The sequence below is a fragment of the Trachypithecus francoisi genome, unplaced genomic scaffold, assembly GCF_009764315.1.
Source record: "Trachypithecus francoisi isolate TF-2019V2 unplaced genomic scaffold, Tfra_2.0 Lachesis_group9, whole genome shotgun sequence".
Classification (NCBI taxonomy): Eukaryota; Metazoa; Chordata; class Mammalia; order Primates; family Cercopithecidae; genus Trachypithecus; species Trachypithecus francoisi.
This window is the reverse complement of record NW_022681474.1, coordinates 24,689,406-24,712,210: the sequence shown is the minus strand read 5'-3', so window position 1 is coordinate 24,712,210 and position 22,805 is coordinate 24,689,406. Positions and strand designations below refer to the sequence as shown.

The window sequence follows — 22,805 nt, the reverse complement described above, 5'->3', positions numbered from 1 at the left end:
CAACTTCAATGGTATTCACTCTTTGCTCCAGCCCAGTGCTAGGTAAGAAGTCCCTGTCTTCAAGGAGCACAATCTGATAAAGAAGGCTAGACAGCAAAAGGCCACAGGTACTCTGATGGGATTCTCTAAAACAGGTAAAGGAGAGAGAAAACAGAAAGAGGAAATAAAAATAAAACATTGGGAGGGTAATATGTTGATGTCATGTTTTTATAAATGTGGTCCCTGATCAGCAGTGCTTGATGTGACTCCCCTGAGTGGTTCTCACACCCTCATGGGTTTCCACTGGCTACTTTTATTCCTGAGGATTCAGCTAACCCAACATTTTTAACAGTTGCCTAATATCCCACTGAGCAAATATGCCATCATTTACTTAACCAGTTTCCCACTTGAGGACATTTAATTAATTTTTGGTTTGGTTTTGTTGTTTGCTATTATATAGTATAATGAACCTGTTTTGCATTCAGATTACATATTAGTTATCTATTGTCATGTAACACACAACCCCAAACTGAGCAGCTTAAAACAACATCACTTATTATTTCAGAGTTTCTGTGGGTCAGGAACTCAGGAGCAGCTTAGCTAGGTGGTTGTGGCTCAGAATCACAAAGCTGCTGTCCAATTGTCAGCTGGGGCAGTCACCTGAAGGCCCACCTTGGGGAGGATCTGCTTCCAGCTCAATCCCATCATTGCTGGGAAGCCTCCGTTCCTTGCTGGCTGCTGGAAACCTCAGTTCTTCACCATGTGGACCTTTCCATAGGCTACCTAAGTGTCCACGTAACATGGTAGCCAGCTTCCCCTAGAGCAAGTGGCCCAAGAAAGATATAGTGCCCAAGACAGAAGCACTGATTTTTTTTTTTTTCTTTTTTTATACAGAGGCAGGATCTCACTCAGAACAGAGTGCAGTGGCACCATCATAGCTCACTGCAGCCGGAAACTCCTGGGCTCAAGTGACCCTCCTCATCCTCCCAAGTAGCTGCACACCACTATACTCAGTTAATTTTTGTGTTTTTTGTTTTTTTGCTTTTTTTAGAGATGAGATCTCGCTATGTTGCCCAGGCTGGTCTCAAACTCCCAGCCTTAGGCAATCCTCCCACCTTGGCCTCTCAAAGTACTGGGACTATAGGCATAAGCCACTGTGCCTGGCCTCTTATCTTTTATAACCTGCTCTCAGGAAGTGACATACCATGACTTCTGCTGGTCACACAGACCAGCCCTGGTATAATGCAGGAGAAGTCTAAACAAGGGTCTGAAAATCAGGACACATGATCTGGGAGGCTGGCTACTACAGTCATACACACACATACACACATGTCCACAAGTATACACACATGTATGCATGCAGACTTGTATACATGTATGTTTGTATACACGTATGTATAAACAAATATAACACGTCTTTTTAAGACCACAGGATTACCAGCACATTGCCTTTTAACAAATATCTACAAAGCATAGACACAGTAATTTCATGTGCTATCCAACAGAAATGTGATCCACATAACGTGATTTAAAACTCGAAATTAGCCACACTTTAAAGGTAAAAAGAAATAAGTGAAAATAATTTTAATATACTTTAACACAATATATCTGAAATATAATTTCAACATGCAATCAATGTTTTAAACCTTTAGTGAGATATTTTACATTTTTTCACACTAAGCCTTGGAATCTAGGGTGTATGTTGCACTTATAGCATTTCTCAATTCAGCCACTACATTTTCATCAGAAATGCTCAGTAAGTATTTAGATTTCAAAAAGTTTACAGTTGAAAAGGTAGATTCACATATCCAAGTTGCTCCCATTATACCTACAAATTTTTAAATAAGTTGAGTATAATTTTTTAATTTTACATTAATTAAATGGCAATAAAATCAAAAATGTAGCTCCTCAAAGTGCACTAGCCTCAGTTCAAGTGTGCAAAAGTCCCAGGTGAATAGAGGTTACCATACTGCTAACACTGTAGTGTGAGATCAAAGGGGATCTAGAGAAATGATCTATGGCTAGTTATAGCACAGTGACACCATAAACGCTAGAGGTCCTATCTTTGAAAATCCTTTGAGGTGGCGGGGCATGGTGGCTCACACCTATAATCCCAGGACTTTGGGAGGCCGCGGAGGGTAGATCACAATGTCAGGAGTTCAAGACGAGCCTGGAAAACATAGTGAAAACCCGTCTCTACTAAAAATGCAAAAATTAGCCAGGCGTAGTGGTGGGCACCTGTAATCCCAGCTACTCGGGAGGCTGAGGCAGGAGAATCGCTTGAACCCGGGGGGCGGAAGTTGCTGAGATGGCGCCATTGCACTCCAGCCTGGGCAACAAGAGCAAAACTCCGTCTCAAAAAAAAAAAAAAAGAAAAGAAAAAAGAAAATCCTTTGAGGCAATTAACTTATTCCACACTTTTAGAGCAAACTGGTTCATTCATCTAAAACCCTGATAAGAGCAAACCAAGCTCCAAAAATTAACTGTGCAAAATCAGTCAGCTAACATGATGAAAATACACCCCCTATTTTCCTGTAGACTGTGGATTTAAAAATCTATGGGAAAATAAGATGATGAACATGTCTTATCTCAAGGTACAATTCTTACGCTAACCAAGTCCTGAGCTTCTAATAGCAAACTCTCTTGTAGATATTTGTAAAATGCTCAATTGGAGTACTCTCAAATTTCAATCAAATACATTTTGCTTCATGTATTTCTAGAAATTCAAATGTAAATAAAAGTGGGTTCCTCCCCCCAATATCAAAAATGTATTAGGCAGATTTACAGGCCAGTGACTGGAAAACAAACTAAGTTCAAGAAACAATAGAGAAACATGTCATGGTGCATTGTTCAAACTTGGTTTATTTCCAAACCACCAGCATACAAAATATCCTTCTCTTTATCCACTCAGCACACACACACTTGACATTTCTCCCACAGGTATTTGCATAAAGCCAAAAACAAAGATTTAAACTACAAGAATTGTAGGTGTTATCAGGTAGAGGAGGTGTTTTGTAGGACAAAGCACTTTCCTTCCTCTTACTACTGCATGTATCACTTCCTCCTGTATTTCTAAGCCAAGGACTGTTCAGTTGTTACCTGAATGTAACAAAGTTCTTGAGAAAGTAAAGATTCCTCTTTTTGCCATTGTACAAAAAATGTAACTCGTAATTCATCTTTTTCTTTTTTTGAGACAGGGTCTTGCTCTGTTGCCCAGGTTGGAGTTCAGTGGCACAATCATAGCTCACTGCAGCCTCAACATCCTGGGCTAAAGTGATCCTCCCACTTCAGCCTCCCACATAGTTGAGACCACAGGTGCACACCACAACATCTGGCGAATTTTTTAAATTTTATTTTACTTTTACAGACAGGGTTTCACTATGTTTCACAGACCGGTCTTGAATTCCTGGGCTCAAGTGATCTTCCCACCTCAGCCTCCCAAAGTACTAGGATTACAGGCACGTGCCACTGTGCCCAGTTATAATTCATCTTTCATTTACTCTAATGTATAGTCACCCAATGCATTATATATGCTTTTTAATATAGTATTGTACATTGTGTCAATGTTTGTCTACACGACCTTCATGCTCATCTGTATTAATTTTTCTGCCTTAGATTATAAAGTCCCACACATGAGGTCTAAGTCAATTTATTTTACTTTATACAGTTGGAAAGATATGGGAACACAGACATAAACGCCTCAAGTACATTTTGATGATTACCATGATGATGACATTGTTAAATAAATTGATTGCTAGCCTCATATAAAAAGTTAGAGGCATGAGTAACTTAGGAATCTGAGCTTATATATTACGTTTTGTTGCTCCAGATTCTAAGTTAAAAAAAAATTAGAAGATTTTATTAGCCAAGAGTTCCCAACTAAAAATATTACAAGAGGGGCCAGGCACAGTGGCTCAAGCCTGTAATCCCAGCACTTCGGGAGGCCGAGGCGGGCGGATCACGAGGTCAGGAGATCAAGACCATCCTGGCTAACGGTGAAACCCCATCTCTACTGAAAATACAAAAAATTAGCCGGATGTGGTGGCGGACACCTGTAGTCCCAGCTACTCGGGAGGCTGAGGCAGGAGAATGGTGTGAACCCAGGAGGTGGAGCTTACAGTGAGCCGAGATCATGCCACTGCACTCCAGCCTGGACGACAGAGCAAGACTCCATCTCAAAAAAAATAAAAAAATTACAAGAAACAAAAATACAAAAGAATCACAACTTTTTTACCAGCACACAAACTGAACCCTAAAAATAACCAACCAATTAGTAACTACCAAGTAAAACAAGGTTATAATTAATTAAAATGTTCTTTTGTTTAGCACATTTGGTCTCTATACCCAAAGAACATACAGGGATATTTATTTTCACTTTATACCTTTTTCACTAGCACCTAAAAAAATACAAATATATTTGTAAAAATAAGTGTTAGGATCAAAATAAATGAAATATATAATATATGTTATCCCACATACCTCATTTGCCTCTATGTTTGTGTTCCTCAACCCCCACAATAGAAAAAAAAAGATATAAAAAGAAAGATAAAGAAGCAAAATATGTTACTGGAACCAACCGAAATCTAAAGGCGTCAGTAAAGACGGCTGTCTGCAGGCCTTTAAAACAATTTTTAATTACCAGGCTCTAGTCCCTTCTCCCCATCCATTCTCCCTCTAAGAAAAACCAAAGTCCTTAGCTGTTATCTCTGATATTTGTCACGAATATTTGGGTTTTTAAAAGTTAATTACTTTGAAAATTGCTAAGACTAGATTTTGTGTTCTCACCATAAATAAGTAGGTGAGATTTTTTAATTAATTACTGATTCCTAAGCCTGTTCCGCACATTTAAGCTATTGATATTTGTACATGGGTGGCATAAGAAGAATATTCACAAAAATTCTGAATTTTAAACTTTTCATTTTATCATTTAATCATTTAAGATAGAAAACAATCGGGCTGCCAGCTCATCTTGAGACCTTGCTTACATTATCTATCTAGTAAAGAGGATACAATCGACTCAATGTTTCCGTCATGTCCACATCAGCCAGCCCCTGCAAGCACTGCTCATCTCTGGCACAGCAAGTTCATCTCCCAACTGCCACAGAGCTGGACAGAAATCAGGTCCACAAGAGAAGGAAGAGTCAACCAGGTAGAAAGCAGCCAACAGAGATTAGAAACAGAGGTATCTGGCAAGACTTTCATATATTACAAGGAGCTAAAAAAGAATGATGAGATCTTGTACACTTTCCTCCGTCACAGTGTAAAATGCAAGAATCTCTGAAAGTGCTGAGCAGTTGCCAAGCAGTTCCAGCATAAACTGCTGTGTGACCAGAATAAATCCTTTAACCTCTCTACTTCAGTCTCATCATCTACATGACAATCATATCAATAATTTAAAAGTTGTAGAATGTCTAATCAAATGTATTCCTCTTTGCCAGGCTTGAGATAAGCCAAAGTTTACCGCAAAGAAACACCTTTTTTTTTTTTTTTTTAGCTAAAGCTCCCAAAATAAACACTTAAAAATCATTTTTGAGCCCAAATGTGGAAGACCATTCACACAAAACACTTCCGCACACTTGCAGCCAGGCTGCTGCTCTCACCTCAGTCCCAAGTGCTGTCATTGTGGCCCGTCTCCACAGAAGGCCATTCATTGGAAGCACTCTCCACAGAGCCGCAGGACTTCAGTCACAAGGCCTGAGGGAGGCTGCTGGGGACCAGGGGAGGAAGGCCTGGGACCTCCTGCAGCAGACTCCCTCACCCACCTGAGGCAGCTGAGCCACCAGCTGAGAAAGCCCAGTGGCTGGGGAATCCCACCATCCCTCCTTCCTTGCCCATCACGCTTCCAGCTGGCACAGGCTCTTGAGGCACCCTTTCCAAAACAAGACTATTCCTTGGAAACAGTGACAGATTTCATATTGGTTGAATAAATAAATATGTTAATAGAATAACTATACAATATATCTATGTACAAAACTGCACTTGTACCCCTTACATTTATACAAACTTTTTAAAGTTTAATTTATAAAGTGGGCATGGTAAGAGATTAACAACAATAGCTAATAATAAAAGAGAACAATTATAACAATAGACTAAAAAAAGTTGTGTGAATGAGGAAACAAAAGAAGAATTCTGCAGAGTGGGAAAGGGTTACAAAAAGTAAGAAAAGAGAAAGCCAATCTGAGAAGAATTTTACCTCAGCTGTCAGTAAGGAGCAGGAAAAACTAGAAAGAAATCACTTATTTATCTGCAAAGTCAGAGGTAAACATTGCCATGTGTATTCAATAACTGGTGATTCAATCATAAAATGTAATGATATGATTTGTACACAGTTGGAAAAAAAAAAACCCCACCATTCTGGTTGTCAGCCCAAAGTTCCTTTTGTTTGTCTGTAAAATGCTTCAAAATCTATACATAGAAATAAGTTTTAGAAGTTGTATTTTTCAAATAAGGAAAAGTCAGGTAATGCCCATTGGCTTCTCTCTATAATTATTTTAATTGTGTTTCCTATACACAGAACTTTTTCCTTCTATTGCCCTTAAAGGTACACATTATTTCTTTTGCATCTCAATTTAAGGTTTATATTTCTTAAACTGTCTAACAAACAGTTTTCCACTAATATTCATTAATCTCAATATATTTTGCTTTTAGGAAATCATAAAGAAATTAGGTTATTTTCAAAAAACAAACAAAACAAAAGCCGGATGTGGTGGCTCACGCCTGTAATCCAGCACTTTAGGAGGCCGAGGCAGGTGGATTATGAGGTCAGGAGTTCGAGACCCGCCTGACCAACATGGTGAAACCCCGTCTCTACTAAAAATACAAAAATTAGCTGGGCATGGTGGGGCGACCCTGTAATCCCAGCTACTCAGGAAGCTGAAACAGGAGAATCCCTTGCACCTGGGAGACGGAGGTTGCAGTAAGCCGAGATCGCACCACTGCACTCCAGCCTGGGTGACAGAGCAAGACACTGTCTCAAAAAAAAAAAAAAAAAATCAGGTTATTTGGAGGTAAATCCTCCATTTTCATTGATATGGATGTGAGTGATGACTTTTATTGTTTACTAGGTAACAATTCCCTTTCCTTCTGAGAAATCTATGCAATAAAGTCTTCTGGGAGCTTCTGGGTCTCAGGCCCCTAACTACTGTGAAATATTGAAATTACAGTGGAAATTCCATGTGGGAGCCAGAATATAGCAGAATTTGGAATGGGACCCCTAAGATAGATCCTGTTTATGAACTATAATCATTTTGCCCCAGACTCAACAAAATGAAGGGGTGGAAATGTTATCTATGGGGCACCTGCTTCAGAGAGTATCTATACAGTTGTCCCTCAAAGCTCTTTTCCAAAGCTCATGTTACAATCTGTAATGTGTCCCTCTGGCATAAAAAAAACTTACTAAATACACTCTTGTAGTTTCCCATGATAACCAGCTTTTGCTTTAAAACCCTGCTGTAGTTTTCTCCATCAACATGTACTAAACAATAGTCTCAAGGTAAACATATTTGGAAAATCAAAATCTAGATTTAAGAAAATAATTTAATAATTTGTAATTTAATTTTTAATAATTCTAAGCATGACAACAGTTGTCTTTTTCAACTTGCCTTTATACTGTTTTATTTCTATTTTGTCTGTAATAATGTCACCATTTTAAGAACCAAATTAAATATAACCATAGGAGAGCCTCTTCCTGTTTCTGTTTTGAAGTTTTTCTTCAATACTGTTTCAGGAAGTATTTAGTGAAGCTGTATGGTATAGTAGTTAACATAGGCTTTGGAGTCAGACAGACTCAAATTCCAGTTCTACCATTAATACAATTTTGGATATCCCTTCTAAAGTCCACTTTATTTCTCCATTTAACAGCGAGAGTAATACCTACCCAAGGGTAACTGCAATCAAAATGAGATAATGAGTCTGAAGCACACAGCACAGAGCCAGGCATATACTAATTACTCAATACATAGCAGCTAATATTTTAGACATAGACACACACTGAAAATCTGGAACATGAAGAAAAAATTCCTTAATTTTACCACCTTAGGAAAACAAACACGACTTTTTTGTAATTATATCCACATAAAAACTTAATTTTACATTATTATAATTGTAATACACAATTTTATATCTTTTTTAACATTATAATCACTTTTCCATGTTACCACGCAGGTTCATAATTACCTTTTAAATTTATTGCCTGAGATTTCATTAAGTTCCATAATTTATCCACTAAATTTCTGTCAAATATTTGAGGTGTTTACAAATCATGCTATAATAACATTTTCATGAATCTATAGCTTTTCCACCCTGTGGAATTCTTTCCTTAGGATGAATTCTCAAAGCAGGCTTCTTTAGGGTAGCCATGATCTATTTCACAACTTTAATAGTTTTGTCAAACTGCTCTCCACCAGTTTATACAATTTGTAGTTCCTCCACCAGTGTGCACACATGTCATATTGTCCACTCTAACCTTCAGTATTAATACTAATATGTTACATTTACTGAGTATTTCCATAAGCCAAGCACTGATCTAAGTGCTTTACATGTATCACATCATCATCCTCACAACAAATCTCCAGTGTAACCACTATTAGTCATCCTCTTCCGCAGATGAGGAAGCTAAGGCTCAGAAAGTTTATAAGCCATGTCCAAGGTCACACAGCAACTAAATGGTAGTATCTAAACTAAACTCAGACCCTGTCTAATGCCACGGTGCTCTTAATCACCTGGCTATATTGCTGCTTTACTCTTCTGCCACCACCCTCCACTCATATAACAGGTTAAAAAGATCTTCATTGATGTTTTCATATACAATTTGTTGATTACTAGCAAAGTTGATCATTTTTACATATGTTTATTTTAAAACTGTATTTTCGTCTTATGTTATTTGTTCATAAGCAACTTCTGTAAAGTGATGGGGAAAATTATGTTCCTCATGTACTTTTTACCAATAGGGTGCATCGACACAATCCTCTCACAAGAGGCCCAGGTCCCTTCTTGATGACCCCACTGAGCTGTCAGTTTATAGGAGAACATGCTCCTTCTCTTCTTCCTGCCCAGTATGAGTTGAATACCAATATTTTCCAGAAAGTTATGTCTATATCTCCTCAACATCACTCACTCATGATACGTCTCCTGGTTGGTTTGGAACTCCCTATCATGAATGGGCAGGAAGACCAAATGACCCCAAGAGGGTGACTAACTAAAACAATTTTTTATTAGGTTGGTGCAAAAGTGGTTTTGCCATTAATGGCAAAAACCCCAATTACTTTTGCACCAACCTAATAACTGAACCAATTTACCAAGGCCTTTGAGACTCAAGCCCACTCTCCCATCCCCTGCCACCCCTCTCTCCTTTTCTCCACCTCTTCAAATTTCCCTTCTGTAAGATAAAGACTGAAATATATAAGGTTTTTCTGTTTGTTTGTGAATATATGATCCAAACAACTTGGCCATCATTCAAAATGTACTTCTCATCACATACAGTAACATCATTAAAACCCCATCTATGGTTTACTAAGCAAAACTGGATTTACCTAATAAATCTGAATTGTAATAATCCTATTTTAAAATACGCTCGTGCATATTTTAAATTACCTGCATTATGTCTTGCAATATATCTAAGTGCCCAGGCTGCAGCCTCCTTGACTCCAGGGTCAAAATCTTCCAAGCATATGACCAGTGTATCCAGTGCTCCACAATCAACTATTGCCTGAGCTAGCTGGGGAGAATGTTTACCGACCGCTCGCAACACAAAGGCAGCTGCTTTCTTGTAGAAGCGCTACAAGGGTCAAATAGACAAAACTCAAAATGAATTGAGTACTTAGAAAAACCAAAATCTAACATAGACCAAAACTAACATAAAAATAACATTAATGTAAATAAAGCTCAACAGCTTTTGAATATAAAAGATGAAAAACATCCTGCAAAATAATTTTGATTATTTGATGTGCCCTCATTGCTTCTGTTCAGTAACTAAACTGAAAACAAGGTAGGTTTTACATTGTATTTCAAATGTTTTATCCTGAAGTGTGCATTTGGAAATTGTATAAAATTATAAACATACTTTCCACAAATTCATAAAATAATGAGATTTTATGTATCTATACAATACAATACCAAAATGTATTGTTTGACCCTTGGGAACTCTTAGATCGTTAGCATGTGCAACTAAGCTCACTGTCAACTGACCAATTCATTTCCTTTACTTGCCCTCAGTCTTTAAGCATGGTAGGCCTTTCATGACCTCAACTAATCTTTCTGGTGTCCCCAGTTATTCTGAAGTAACAACCATGTTCCAAAATGTGCTTACAATCATCAAATAAACATAAAGGCAAAACATTCATGACATATTTTAAAACTTTTCCTGTCAAATAAATCAACCAAACAATGGGATATAAGCTATTTTCTCTAGAAATGCTTTTTTAAAGATAAAAGCAAATTACTTACCATTTTGTAAATTTTAAATACTGCTTCATATTTATATTTCCTATAGATACATTGTGTCTGACTAAGGAATGAGTAAATGAAACTAAAACACAAGACTAACATGTTTCTCTTCACATTGCTAAAAAAATTAAATATATAGGAAATATGTGGCTGTGACACTCACTATGGTTTTATGTTTAGCATAATGACACAATGATGGTCTCCTCTTTCTGTTATTAATAAAACCCACTTAATCTCCTATTTTACATTCTAAGTTTCTATTTCTTCACAGTGACTACTAAAAAGTCACTAGTTGACTACAGCACCTGTTTTGAAAGCATTCTATTCACTTAGACTATAATATTGATACAATGAAAATTACAGGAGAAAAAAACACATCGAGTATATCTTAAACATAGTATACCTTAAAAATCAGTATATGTTGCTAATATAAGAAACATGCTATGTTAGTACTGATGTTTTTGATTTGACATATTTTCTTTAGTTTCTTAAATTATATAAGCAACCAAATTTCTACTAATTTACTCTAAATATTACTGTAGAGCTTTGAAGTAGATTCCCATAGATTATTTTCTTACAAATGTGGGGAAAAAATGGTGATACATTTATTTTCATTACCTTAGCTAATCTGACTTTTTATAGTGCAGAATTATCAAATTTACAGATCATTTATGGGTATCAAGAGTCACTATTAATTACAGTGCCTATAACTCACACTTTCTGATCTCATTCCCTCTTTCTCCTAATTTTCACTTCTCCAAAATTCCTAACACTCTTCTCTTCCATTCCTCATCAAAAGAAAGGCCAAAAAAAAAAAACAAAAACAAAAAACAAAAAAACAGCAAAACCACAGGACTTTGTACCTCATAAAGAGGAGATTAAATCTCCTGTGAGAAATGACTTAAAGGCTGGAAGGTGAGGGAGACAGAAGCTGGTGCAAAGGCTTCGTGTTTTCACTGCCTCCTCACTTTTCTGCTCTAGTGTTTTGTCTCTCTACAACTAATTAACATTCATTCAACTTAGAAAACTTCTACTGAAAATCTTCTACGTGGGATACCAGAATACAGACTCTGCTCTCAAAAGAAAGAGCTAAGAGTCCAAGAGGAAGAAAGTCTAACAGTATTTGATGATAGAAGGAATATCCACAAGAAAAATAAAAGTTCTGTGACTCCTTGTAGAGCTGTAACAGGCATTAGTAAGTGACTCTCTGATCTATAAACATAAGGCAAATTTCTGCACCATTAGGATTTATTTTTATTCTGGCAAAATACGTACAACATAAAATTTACCATTTTAAAGTATACAATTTAGTGCCATTTAGTGCATTCACAATGTTGTGCAACCATCACCACTGTCTAGTTCTAGACTATTATCATCACCCCAACAAGAAACTTCTTACAAATAAAGCAGTCACTTCCCATTCCCTTCTCCTTCCAGCCCCTGGCAACCACTAATCTGCTTCTGTCTCTATGGATTTGCATATTCTGGATAGTTCATATAAATGGAACCATACAATCTGTGGCCTTTTGTGTCTGGCTTCTTGCACTTAGCATAATGTTTTTATGGGTCATCTGTGGTGTAGCATTTATCAGTACTTTATTCCTTTTGTGACTAATAATCCATCATATGGATACACAACATTTCGTTTACCCATTCATCTGTTGATCGATTTAGGTTGCTTTCACCTTTTGGCTATTGTGGATGCTGCTGCTATGAACATTTGTGTGCAGGCTTTGCTGAAGCATCTGTTTTCAATTCTTTTGGATATATAACTAGGAATAGAATTGCTGAGCCACGTGGTAACAAATGTTTCACTGACTGCGGACCTGCCAAAGTGTTTTCACAGTGGTTGCCCCCATTTTACATTCCTACCAGCAATGTATGAAAGTTCCAATTTCTCCATGTCTTCACCAACACTTGTTATTTTCTTTTTATTTTTTATTATGGCCACCCTAGAAGGTATGAAGTGATACCTCATTGTGGTTTTGATTTGCATTTCTTAATGACTAATGCTGTGGAGCATTAGTTTGTACATATTCTTTGGAGAAATGTCTATTTAATTCCTTTGCCCATTTTTCAATTGGCTTGTCTTTTTGTTACACAAATAGGAATTTAATCCCAAAGATATGTCAAGAAAACTCTATCCCTAGGTTACGATAAACTAACAGAATAGAGTGAACAGTCCAAAACCTACCTACAGGTGGTCCTTAACTACTGTGAAAACCAAATAGCTGGCACTGTATAGAAATAGAAAGTGGTACCAGATAGGAGGGGAAAAAATGGGGCACTTTTAGGTAGTGCTTAACAGAGTTGACATGCCTATAACTTGGTAATAAAAGATTTCTCAAACCTTCCATTACACATACTTATTCTCTTCCTCTTTTTGGTTGCTTCTCTAGCCCTTGCCTCAAGGCTGTCTCTCACTATTTCCTTTAACTTGGTTTCACCAGCATATAAGGATTGCTGAGATCAACTATTTGCCTAGGGTCTACATACTTCCCTAAGACAGATCCGATAGCATTGTTTAAAACTCCCATATATAGAAATACTGCTTTATGTATAATTATCCCCTAAAAAATGTTTTCTCCTTATATTATCAATAATAGATAAATGGTGGTTATCGGCACCAAAGCAAAATACCCTAAAAATACGATTACATGCAGCTCAGAGAATTGGAGATTGTGTTAACCCCCTAATAATTCTGATGCCTACAGGCTTGCAACTGTATCCAAACTGTCACATTTTTAAAGATCTAAAACAAAAAACATATAACTAGTTTTTTAAAATTCTTACATTCTGTTCTGCCAATGAATAAACAAGCTGTGGAAGAATGTCACACTTCACAACAGCTTCTGCTAGGTCATCATTATAATTGGCCAGTCTCCCAAGAGCCAAAGCAGCAGTCTGTTGAATTGTTGGGACCACATCCAGAAGAAGAGTTCTCAGCAAAGACATTACACCTGAGTTAAATTACGAAAGAATAGAAGTCAGAAAAATTAAAATTAAAAAGCAAAAATACAATTTGGCATATATGCAGACAGTAAAAATAAAGGGAAAAAATCAGTAAAAACAAAACTATTCACTAAAAACTAATGGAAATTTAGAAGTACCTAACTGGCCAAGACACAGAATAATACAAGCTATAATTTATTTATTTTTTATTTTTTATTTTTTGAGACGGAGTCTTGCTCTGTAGCCCAGGCTGGAGTGCAGTGGCCAGATCTCAGCTCACTGCAAGCTCCGCCTCCCGGGTTTACGCCATTCTCCTGCCTCAGCCTCCCGAGTAGCTGGGACTACAGGCACCCGCCATCTCGCCCGGCTAGTTTTTTTTTGTATTTTTTTTAGTAGAGACGGGGTTTCACCGTGTAGACCAGGATGGTCTCGATCTCCTGACCTCGTGATCCACCCGTCTCGGCCTCCCAAAGTGCTGGGATTACAGGCTTGAGCCACCGCGCCCGGCCACAAGCTATAATTATTAAACATGCAGTACAGCATGGAAATAAGAAAGGCTTTGGATTTAGGTAACAATCCCTGATTCAGCAAGTCCTGTCTATATTACCTGATAGGGTTATCATGAGGCATGCAGAGAAAGGTTGTAGACTATGCTATGATGTCTAGCACAAAAAGGATAGGGCTCCCCCCAGACTTTGCAAATCTTATCTTTCAAGGCTTATTTCAAGGCCTCACCTGCATATTATCTCCAAATAAATGTCTTGGAGATAAGGAAGCGTATTACTAGTGCTCATCATATTCATCCAAGGGTTGAATGCATAGTAGGTATATCATCATCATCACCACAACAGCAACAAAGTAAAAGTAGCTTATATTTATCAAGGACTTATTATATATAAGCACTGTTCTAAGGACTTTTTTCCATAATAATTCATTTAACTTTTATAACAAAACTATGAAGCAGGCCCTACTATTATGTCTATTTTACAGATGAGAAAATTGAGGCTGAGAAAGGTTGTCACACAACTAACGAATGGTGAAGCAAGGTTATATACTTCATACATTTTTCATTGATAATTGTTAAATAACACATATTGAAAACTGAGGAGGTGGGAAGAGAGATACCAATAGTATTCGTATTGTGGTCATTATACCGGATATTCCAGCTCTTTCTATTAACTTTGCCTTACTGTAAAATCTGCAAAAGAGTCAACTGCCATTTCTGTTTTAATGATGCTGTTTTAGTCTAAGATTACAAGAAAGGTAATGACAGAATTCAAACTATAACAAAGTACCCCTTGACTTTCTACACTTTAATTTACACCAGTCTAGTCAATTAGATATCATTAAATCTTTTCTTTAAAAACGTATCCCAGTTATACACAAAAGCAAATATTACCAGTATTCTTTTATAGTATTATATGCAGAAACATTTGAAATAGAACAAAAAGAAAACATTTACAGTAACATCTAAACACTTGATCTTAGCCAAAGGCCGAGAAGCCATTATAGTAATACTTAGGATTAGACTAAAATAAAAGAGTACTAGCAAATAACGTAAGCAGAGAGCAGTGATGCTTATCACAGACACATTTAATGATGTGACCTATGGATTTTCCTAGTTTCCGGTTTTACTTAGTCATTAGTTTTGTGCCTAAGTTGACTAGGTTAGATCATCTTCTATCACCTTTGCAGGTGTGAATACCACGAAGGCTGGTTAGCACTGCAGACACATAGAGGCCCCTGCCCACACTTGGGTCATAGCTCATGTTCAACACATCCAGTGTTCATGGGTGTTGCTTATATATTATTATCTATACTGTTTGCTAGAGATAATTTCTGAAATATCTCACAACAAAAGTTTAAAGCACAGAAAAAGGTATTAGCATGACTACTCAATGGTAACATGGGTTATTTCAGGAAAGGTGGATTTAAAACAATTGTCCATCTCTTTGTAGTTTGCTTTATTACTTCATTCATTGTTGTTGGTTTTTTACTGGGTAAAATACAAATAAAACAAAAATTACCATTTTAACCATTTTTAAGTTTACAGTTCAGTGGAGTTAAGTACATCCACAATGTGTGACCATCACCACTAACTGCCAAACTGTTTTCCCCAGCAGCTCAGCCACTTTACATTCCCATCAGTAAAGTACCAAGGTTCCAATTTCTCTACATCCTTACCAGCACTTGTAATTTTCCATTTAAAAAAAAATAACAGCAGGCCGGGTGCGGTGGGTCAAGCCTGTAATCCCAGCACTTTGGGAGGCCGAGGCGGGCGGATCACGAGGTCAGGAGATCGAGACCATCCTGGCTAACACAGTGAAACCCCGTCTCTACCAAAAATACAAAAATAATTAGCCGGGCATGGTGGTGGGCACCTGCAGTCCCAGCTACTCGAGAGGCTGAGGCAGGAGAATGGCGTGAACCCGGGAGGTGGAGCTTGCAGTAAGCTGAGATCGTGCCACTGCACTCCAGCCTGGGTGATAGAGCTAGGCTCCATCTCAAAAAAATAAATAAATAAATAACAGCCATCTGAATGTGGATGAGGTAGTGTCTCACTGTGATTTTGATTTGCATTTCCATAGCACTGATAATGTTGAGCATCTTATCTGCTCATTGGCCATTTGTACATCTTCTTTGAAGAAATGTCAGGCCAAGCCCTGTGACCATTTTTGAATTGGGCACAGGGTTTGGCCTGACATTGTGTTGTCATTATCATCGAGCATTACATGTTTTCATTTTTTGTTTTTTGGTTTTTTGTTGTTTTTTTTTTGAATCATAGCTTTGCTCTGTTGCCTAGGCTGTAGTGCAGTGGTGCAATCATGGCTCACTGCAGCCTCAACCTCTCAGGTTCAAGCAGTCCTCCCACTCAGCCTTACAAATAACTGAGTGCACTGTACCTGGCTAATTTTTTTTATTTTTTGTAGAGATGGAGGTCTTACTATGTTGCCCAGGTTGGTCTCAAACTCCTGGGCTCAAGAGAACCTCCCATCTTGGCCTCCCACAGTGCTGGAATTACAGGCATGAGCCACTGTGCCTGGCCTTACTTTATATTTTTTATAACAAATACGCACTATTATAATTAAAATAAATCAATACTCTAAAGAAGAAAATCTAAATTTGTTAACATATATTTAAAGTTTCATAATAAATGCATGAATGAGGTAAAAAAAAAAGTATGCTTAGAATAGCTTTAAAGAATCACAATTAAGTTTCATGTTATTTTTTCCTGATTATTCTGGGCTTTTTATTTTGTTTTGGGGGATATATATTTGCTCACTTGATATTTTTATGTAAAGGCAGTGGTTTATCATCTTTTGAAATTTTTCATATTGAATTATATTTTGAATTAAATCTAAAGAACTGTGAACACATATTAAGGATTTAAGAATGAATTAGGCCGGGCGCGGTGGCTCAAGCCTGTAATCCCAGCACTTTGGGAGGCCAAGACGGGCGGATCACAAGGTCAGGAGATCAAGACCATCCTGGCTAATACGGTGAAACCCTGTCTCTACTTAAAAATACAAAAAACTAGCCGGGCGACGAGGCGGGCACCTGTAGTCCCAGCTACTAGGGAGGCTGAGGCAGGAGAATGGTGTAAACCCGGGAGGTGGAGCTTGCAGTGAGCTGAGATCTGGCCACTGCACTCCAGCCTGGGTGGCAGAGCAAGACTCCGTCTCAAAAAAAAAAAAAAAAAAAAAAAAAAAGAATGAATTAATTTACCTGGCATTCTAATATTTAATTATAAGTGTTTGTTATAGTATTTAATCTACCACAAATCTCCCAATTTTAAAAAATTTTAGTTTATAATTTAGAAGTAAAATATTTTGCCCGCTCAAAAAGGTATTAACTATTCCATATACCCAAGGGAGTATTTGTTTTTTCTTTTGAGATGGAGTCTCACTTACTCTGTCACCCAGGCTGGTACCATCTTGGCCCACTGCAATCTCTGCCTCCCAGGTTCCAGTGATTCTTCTGCCTCAGCCTTTTAAGTAGCTGAGATTACAGGCATGCACCACCATGCCCAGCCAATTTTTGTATTTTTAGTAGAGACGGGGCTTCCCCATGTTGGTCAAGCTGGTCTCAAAACTCCTGAGCTCAAGTGATATACCCACCTTGGCCTCCCAAAGTGCTGGGATTACAGGCCTGAGTCCCCACACCTGGCTGGAATTATCTTTTTTATATATTTTCTCCATGTTTATATTGCATCTGGCTCATTAAATATTAATATAAGGCCAATAAAATGACTCATAATTCTCTTCCTTCTATTTCTATATCCAATGTCAAAGTTAGGCTTATATGTGAAATGTTTCTGCTCTATTATAATTTTCCTATATTGTTTAGTTTAGACAGTAGCACAGTGAGAATTCTGAAAAATTTTTAAATCTACAAATTTATATAAATAAAAGCTAAAGTGTCCATTTGAAATATCTGTTGGAATAACCTTATTCAATAAATGACCTTCCATAAGGTCATTTTTACTGGAGAAGAAAATAAATTCTCAAAAATAGTACCCCAAATTTCTAGTCCTTAAATTGCCTCTTAGTGTTTCATAATTATCAGTCCCCATGTGCTTCTCTTCCTCTAAAGAGACATGTTTTTACCTCTTACATATATTAAACATGGAGACTTTGTTATTCTAACTACAAGTTCCTCTTAAAAATACAGATAAATATTCAAGGAAACTGCAAAAAAAATGGTGACAATGGAAGGAAGGAAGGAAGGAAGGAAAGAAGGAGGGAGGAAGGAAGAAGGAAGGAAGGAAGCAAGGAAGGAAGGAAGGAAGGAAGGAAGGAAGGAAGGAATATAAAAAGAAATTTTTCTTACCTTCCTGTCCATTAGGTAGCCAGAAATCCATGGTGAGTGAATGCATGGAAATTTACAGTTCACAAATTAAAGTAGTCTGAATAGTTGCCACAATATCTGATAAACAAGGCCTTTAGTAAGGAGCAAATGACATCACTGGGGTTCAGCTGAAGGACTCAACATATACTATGTAATATTATATTCAATACTAAAAATAACAATTCACATATTAAACTCAATTATCTATAAAAACAATTGTCTGCTCTATGAAAACTGATGAAATTATGTGAAAATATTTTTGAAATTTAACTTAAAGATAAATCTTTACAATGCTCCTATATACATAATTTATAGCTTTGAGTTCTTATCTATTTTTCTTATTCTAGTGCTATACTGAAAACACTACTTTTGTTTTTGTTTTGTTTTGCTTTGTTTTGTTTTGTTTGAGACATGGTTTTGCCATGTTGCCCTGACTGGTCTTGAACTCCTGGACTCCCAAAGTATTGGGATTACAGGTGTGAGCCACCATACCTGGCCTGAAAACACTGCTTTTAATTCCCACATTGCAATCCAGTTACGAAAAAAACAAAAACAAGAAGCCACTCAAAAACAAACAAACAAACAAATAGCCACACTGATCCTGTCCACAGTCATTCATTCAAAAAAGATATCAGGGCTAACCATGCAGCAAGCAATAGGAATAATATATGACTTAAGGTTTCTTGACATCTGCTGTCAAGAAACTAATAGTCTAGTGAAGGAGATTATAAAATACCCTCAAAACAATCACAACTTTTTCATTTAATTTGTTATAACACAATGTAGGCCAAATTATTTTATTTTGCATGCCAGTGACATATAGAAATCATCAGGAAGAAAATGTCAAGTTTTTCCAATGACAAAAAACACCTCATTCATTCTTATATTTCAAGCATATAATTTATATACATATTACCTCAGTCTGCTATTTTACAAAGACATTTAACATTGCAACTTTGTTCCTTTAAAAACAAGTATCGCCCCCAACAAGTTTACCTATGTAACAAACCTGCACATGTACCCCTGAACTCAAAATAAAAGTTAAATGAAAAATAAAACAAACAGTATCTGCAAACTGGGCCTTCAGTCCACTTATGTCATAGTAAAGTTATCTTGTTGCCCTGGTTACCTCTAACCTGCTTTGTTAATTTTTTTTATCATGGCAAAATATACATAACAAAATTTATCAATTAAACCATTTTAAGTGTACAATTAAGTGGCATTGAGTACATTTACAGTGTTGTACAACCACCACCACTATCGATGTCCAGAACTTTTTCATTATCCCTAACAGAAACTCCATACCCAGCTGTGTGCTGTGGCTCATACCTTTAATCCCAGCACTTTGGGAGGCTGAGGCAGGAGAATCACTTGGACCGGGGAGGTGGAGGTTGCAGTGGGCAGAGACAGTGCCACTGCACTCCAACCTGGGTGACAGAGTGAATGAGACTCCATCTCAAAAAAAATCAATCATAAAGTTATAAGATATGTTAGATATTTGTTACTATAAATTTTACAAAGCTTTAAAAATTCAAATTCCAACAATATGCTTCATTTTAATCTAAAGCTACATTCTATGCAACCACTTACTATGAAACTGCTACTACAGTTCATTCAAGTTTTACAAGTGATTTTTGCACAAAATTAACCAATTACACAGTAAAGGATTCACCTTTCACTGTCAATATTACCATCTGACTCAGGCATTCTTTCTGGGGTCCAATAAGAAAGAATATAATAGAAACTTCATGCTTTACAAACAGAAGGAAGCTTACATGACTGCCCATCTTGACAGACAACAGAGTAAGGTGGTTAAAAGCATTAATCTAGAGGAAAACTAATTAGGTTCAAATCTGGACTCTGCCACTTCTTAGCTGAGGGACCTTGGCAAGACTACTTAACATCTCTGTGCCTCAGTTCCCTCAAATTCTAGGACTACTCACACAGTTATTGTGAGAATTAGATAAAGTTTCTAAGGTGCTAGGAAGATTAGAACAAAATAAACACCATCAAGTGCTTGATAAATAAAAATGCTAAAGAAATCAGTTCCCTAAATTTACTATATTTTCATCAACATAATTTTATTATTAGTGAATGACTCATTAATTAATACCATCCATTGTAATGAAGAACTATTAAAAGTTCAATGGCCCCTGGGGAATTCTTGAATTGGTTGATTTGGTTTCTTCCAGCCTTTATTGATTATATACCTCTGGCTATTGTTCCTGCATTTGATTAAGAAATCACAGATTTTAGTATCACATATCTATTTGCCTTGTTTTCTTGAAATACTTCTTCAGACATAAAGTCAATTGTGATTTAGGGCGTTATCCCTTATAACACACAAAAAGTCCTGTAATTTATTTAAAGTGTCAGAATGAATCACAAAAAGTATGGCCTTTTTACATAGAATTCAATTGTAATAGTAAATAATTCAAGAAACTATTATGAGCAAGAATAATCTATTTTCTCCTTTGAAATTTATTCTCATTAGCTATAGTATCTTCCAAGTTTTGTTTGGTGATGCAGTGTTGATTCAGTTGTTTGTGAGTAAAGGACTACCATACCTGATATAACATTTTTGAGTGGGAAGGGCTGAGAGGAAGATGGGATGGGGACCAGCACATCATAAATTCATTCACTTATTTAGCAAACACTTATATAGCATTTCCCATGTGCCAGGTACCTCTCTAAGAAATTTACAAATAGTAACCCATGTAACCCTCATTACAATCCAGTGAGGTAGATGCTCTTCATGGCTCGAGTCTATGCTCTCCCGTTTCTCCTCCCCGCTGTCTATCACAGCCCATTTGCCAAGAAAAACTGGCCTATGAGCCGGGTTGGAATGTATACCAAAGGGTATAGTCTGTTGAATTCATATTATTTCTACCATTAGCATTAATCATAACTATCTTCCATTGGTACTATATGAAACCAAAATTTAATTCATTTTTTCAGTGCAACTGTCTGACTCTTTTCTTTTTTTTTTTTGAGGTGGAGTCTTACTCTGTCACCCAGGCTGGAGTGCAGTGGCGCGATCTCAACTCACTGCAACCTCCGCCTCCCAGGTGCCTCAGCCTCCCGAGTAGCTGGGATTACAGGCGCCAACCACACCTGGCTAATTTTTGTATTTTTAGTAGAGATGGGGTTTTACCATGTTGGCCAGGCTGGTCTCGAACTCCTAACCTCAGGTGATCCACTCACCTTGGACTCCCAAAATGCTGGGATTACAGGCATGAGTGGCCAGCTGTCTCTTGATTAGGTCCCAGCCATCACTGTCTGTCTGTGAGATTCTCAACTGAGTAAGATTTAGAACATGAAAGCTATGCAAAGTTGGATTTGCATTATACTCTAGATAAAATGACTAGAACTTAACATATTTACAATTACATGAGGAAATATAAAATGGGCTTTTAATATACTTTTAAAATGAACATGTTAGTTCCACATATCCAAATCTTTCTTTCCAGCTATCTCTCTCCTGAGCCCTAGCACTGTACATCACCATAGTCACTGATGCATGGATATCCCAGACACGCTTCAACCACTGAAGAGTAAAATCACCATTTCTCTCTGCTCTTTGCATTCTTTCTCTACAGATGAATGGTGCTAATGTGTCCAAGCAATCAGAAGTCCAGGAGTCATCTTGAAGTAATCTCTCACCTTACCTGCCCCAACCCCTACTCCTAAGTCACCGAGTCCTGCAGATGTTACCTCTTTAATATTTCTTATCCAACATGACTGCTATAGCAAAAATGACCACCCACTCTCCTGATCCTGATTTAACCCCCTCCTATCTACTCTCCAAAACACTGCTAAAATTGCCTTTCTAAAACACAAAGTGGATCCCATGATTCTCCCAATTAAAACACTTCAATGGCTTTCCATCAATTTCAGGAGAAATCTAAACTTCATATGAGGCCCTTCATAATTAGGCTTGTTTCTTCTCCAACCATGACTGACTCTCCTCTTCTTGCCCTATTATCCTGAGCTCCAGTCATACTAAACATTGGCCTTTTCCATCAGCACAAGCTTTTCTCTTGTCTTCGTGCCTTTACACATAATGTTCCCTCTACCTGAATGCCATTTCATCTGGCTAACTCCCAGGAAATTCAGCACAGTATCTGTGTGATTATATACCTCCTCCTAGATGTCTCCCTTGAACGATATCCCTCATTCCCAAATCTTGAGTAAGGTGCCCTTCGAATAAACAATAATTTATTTATATGTCTCTCCATTAGCAAATAAGCCACTTCAGCACAGGGAATATGCCTCCTATTTTTGCAGGGTCAGCATCTAAACATCCACCTGGCACTTGGACACTCAATAAATGTTAATTGAATAATGAATAAACCAGCTGTGAAAATTAATGTGCAATTTTATCTCTTTTCCGGTAAATTTTAGTTAAAATAAAAGCAAAATCAGTAATATTGTGTTCACAGTTATTTTCTTTTTAGGTACAAGAAGTCAGGTACGTGCATAGCACTATTAACATAAATTCATAAAGCTTTAAGGAACTCAAATGGGTCATTCAAACTGTTTCCTCATCTAAAATCACCCCATACTGTGTAGACAAAACTCTA

At 37.2% G+C, this 22,805-nt stretch overlaps 1 protein-coding gene across 3 annotated transcripts in view; it reads right to left on the bottom strand.

The window, feature by feature from the left end:
• Positions 1-22,805, bottom strand: part of SPAG6 (sperm associated antigen 6) — a 64,057-nt gene that overhangs the window by 33,313 nt on the left and 7,939 nt on the right. For all 3 annotated transcript variants that reach the window (XM_033209841.1, XM_033209844.1, XM_033209842.1), the window contains exons 3-4: positions 13,216-13,382; positions 9,571-9,754 (exon numbers count right to left, since the gene is read on the bottom strand). In XM_033209841.1, coding sequence (XP_033065732.1) covers positions 9,571-9,754; positions 13,216-13,382 — 351 coding nt within the window. The remainder of the gene's footprint in view (positions 1-9,570; positions 9,755-13,215; positions 13,383-22,805) is intronic.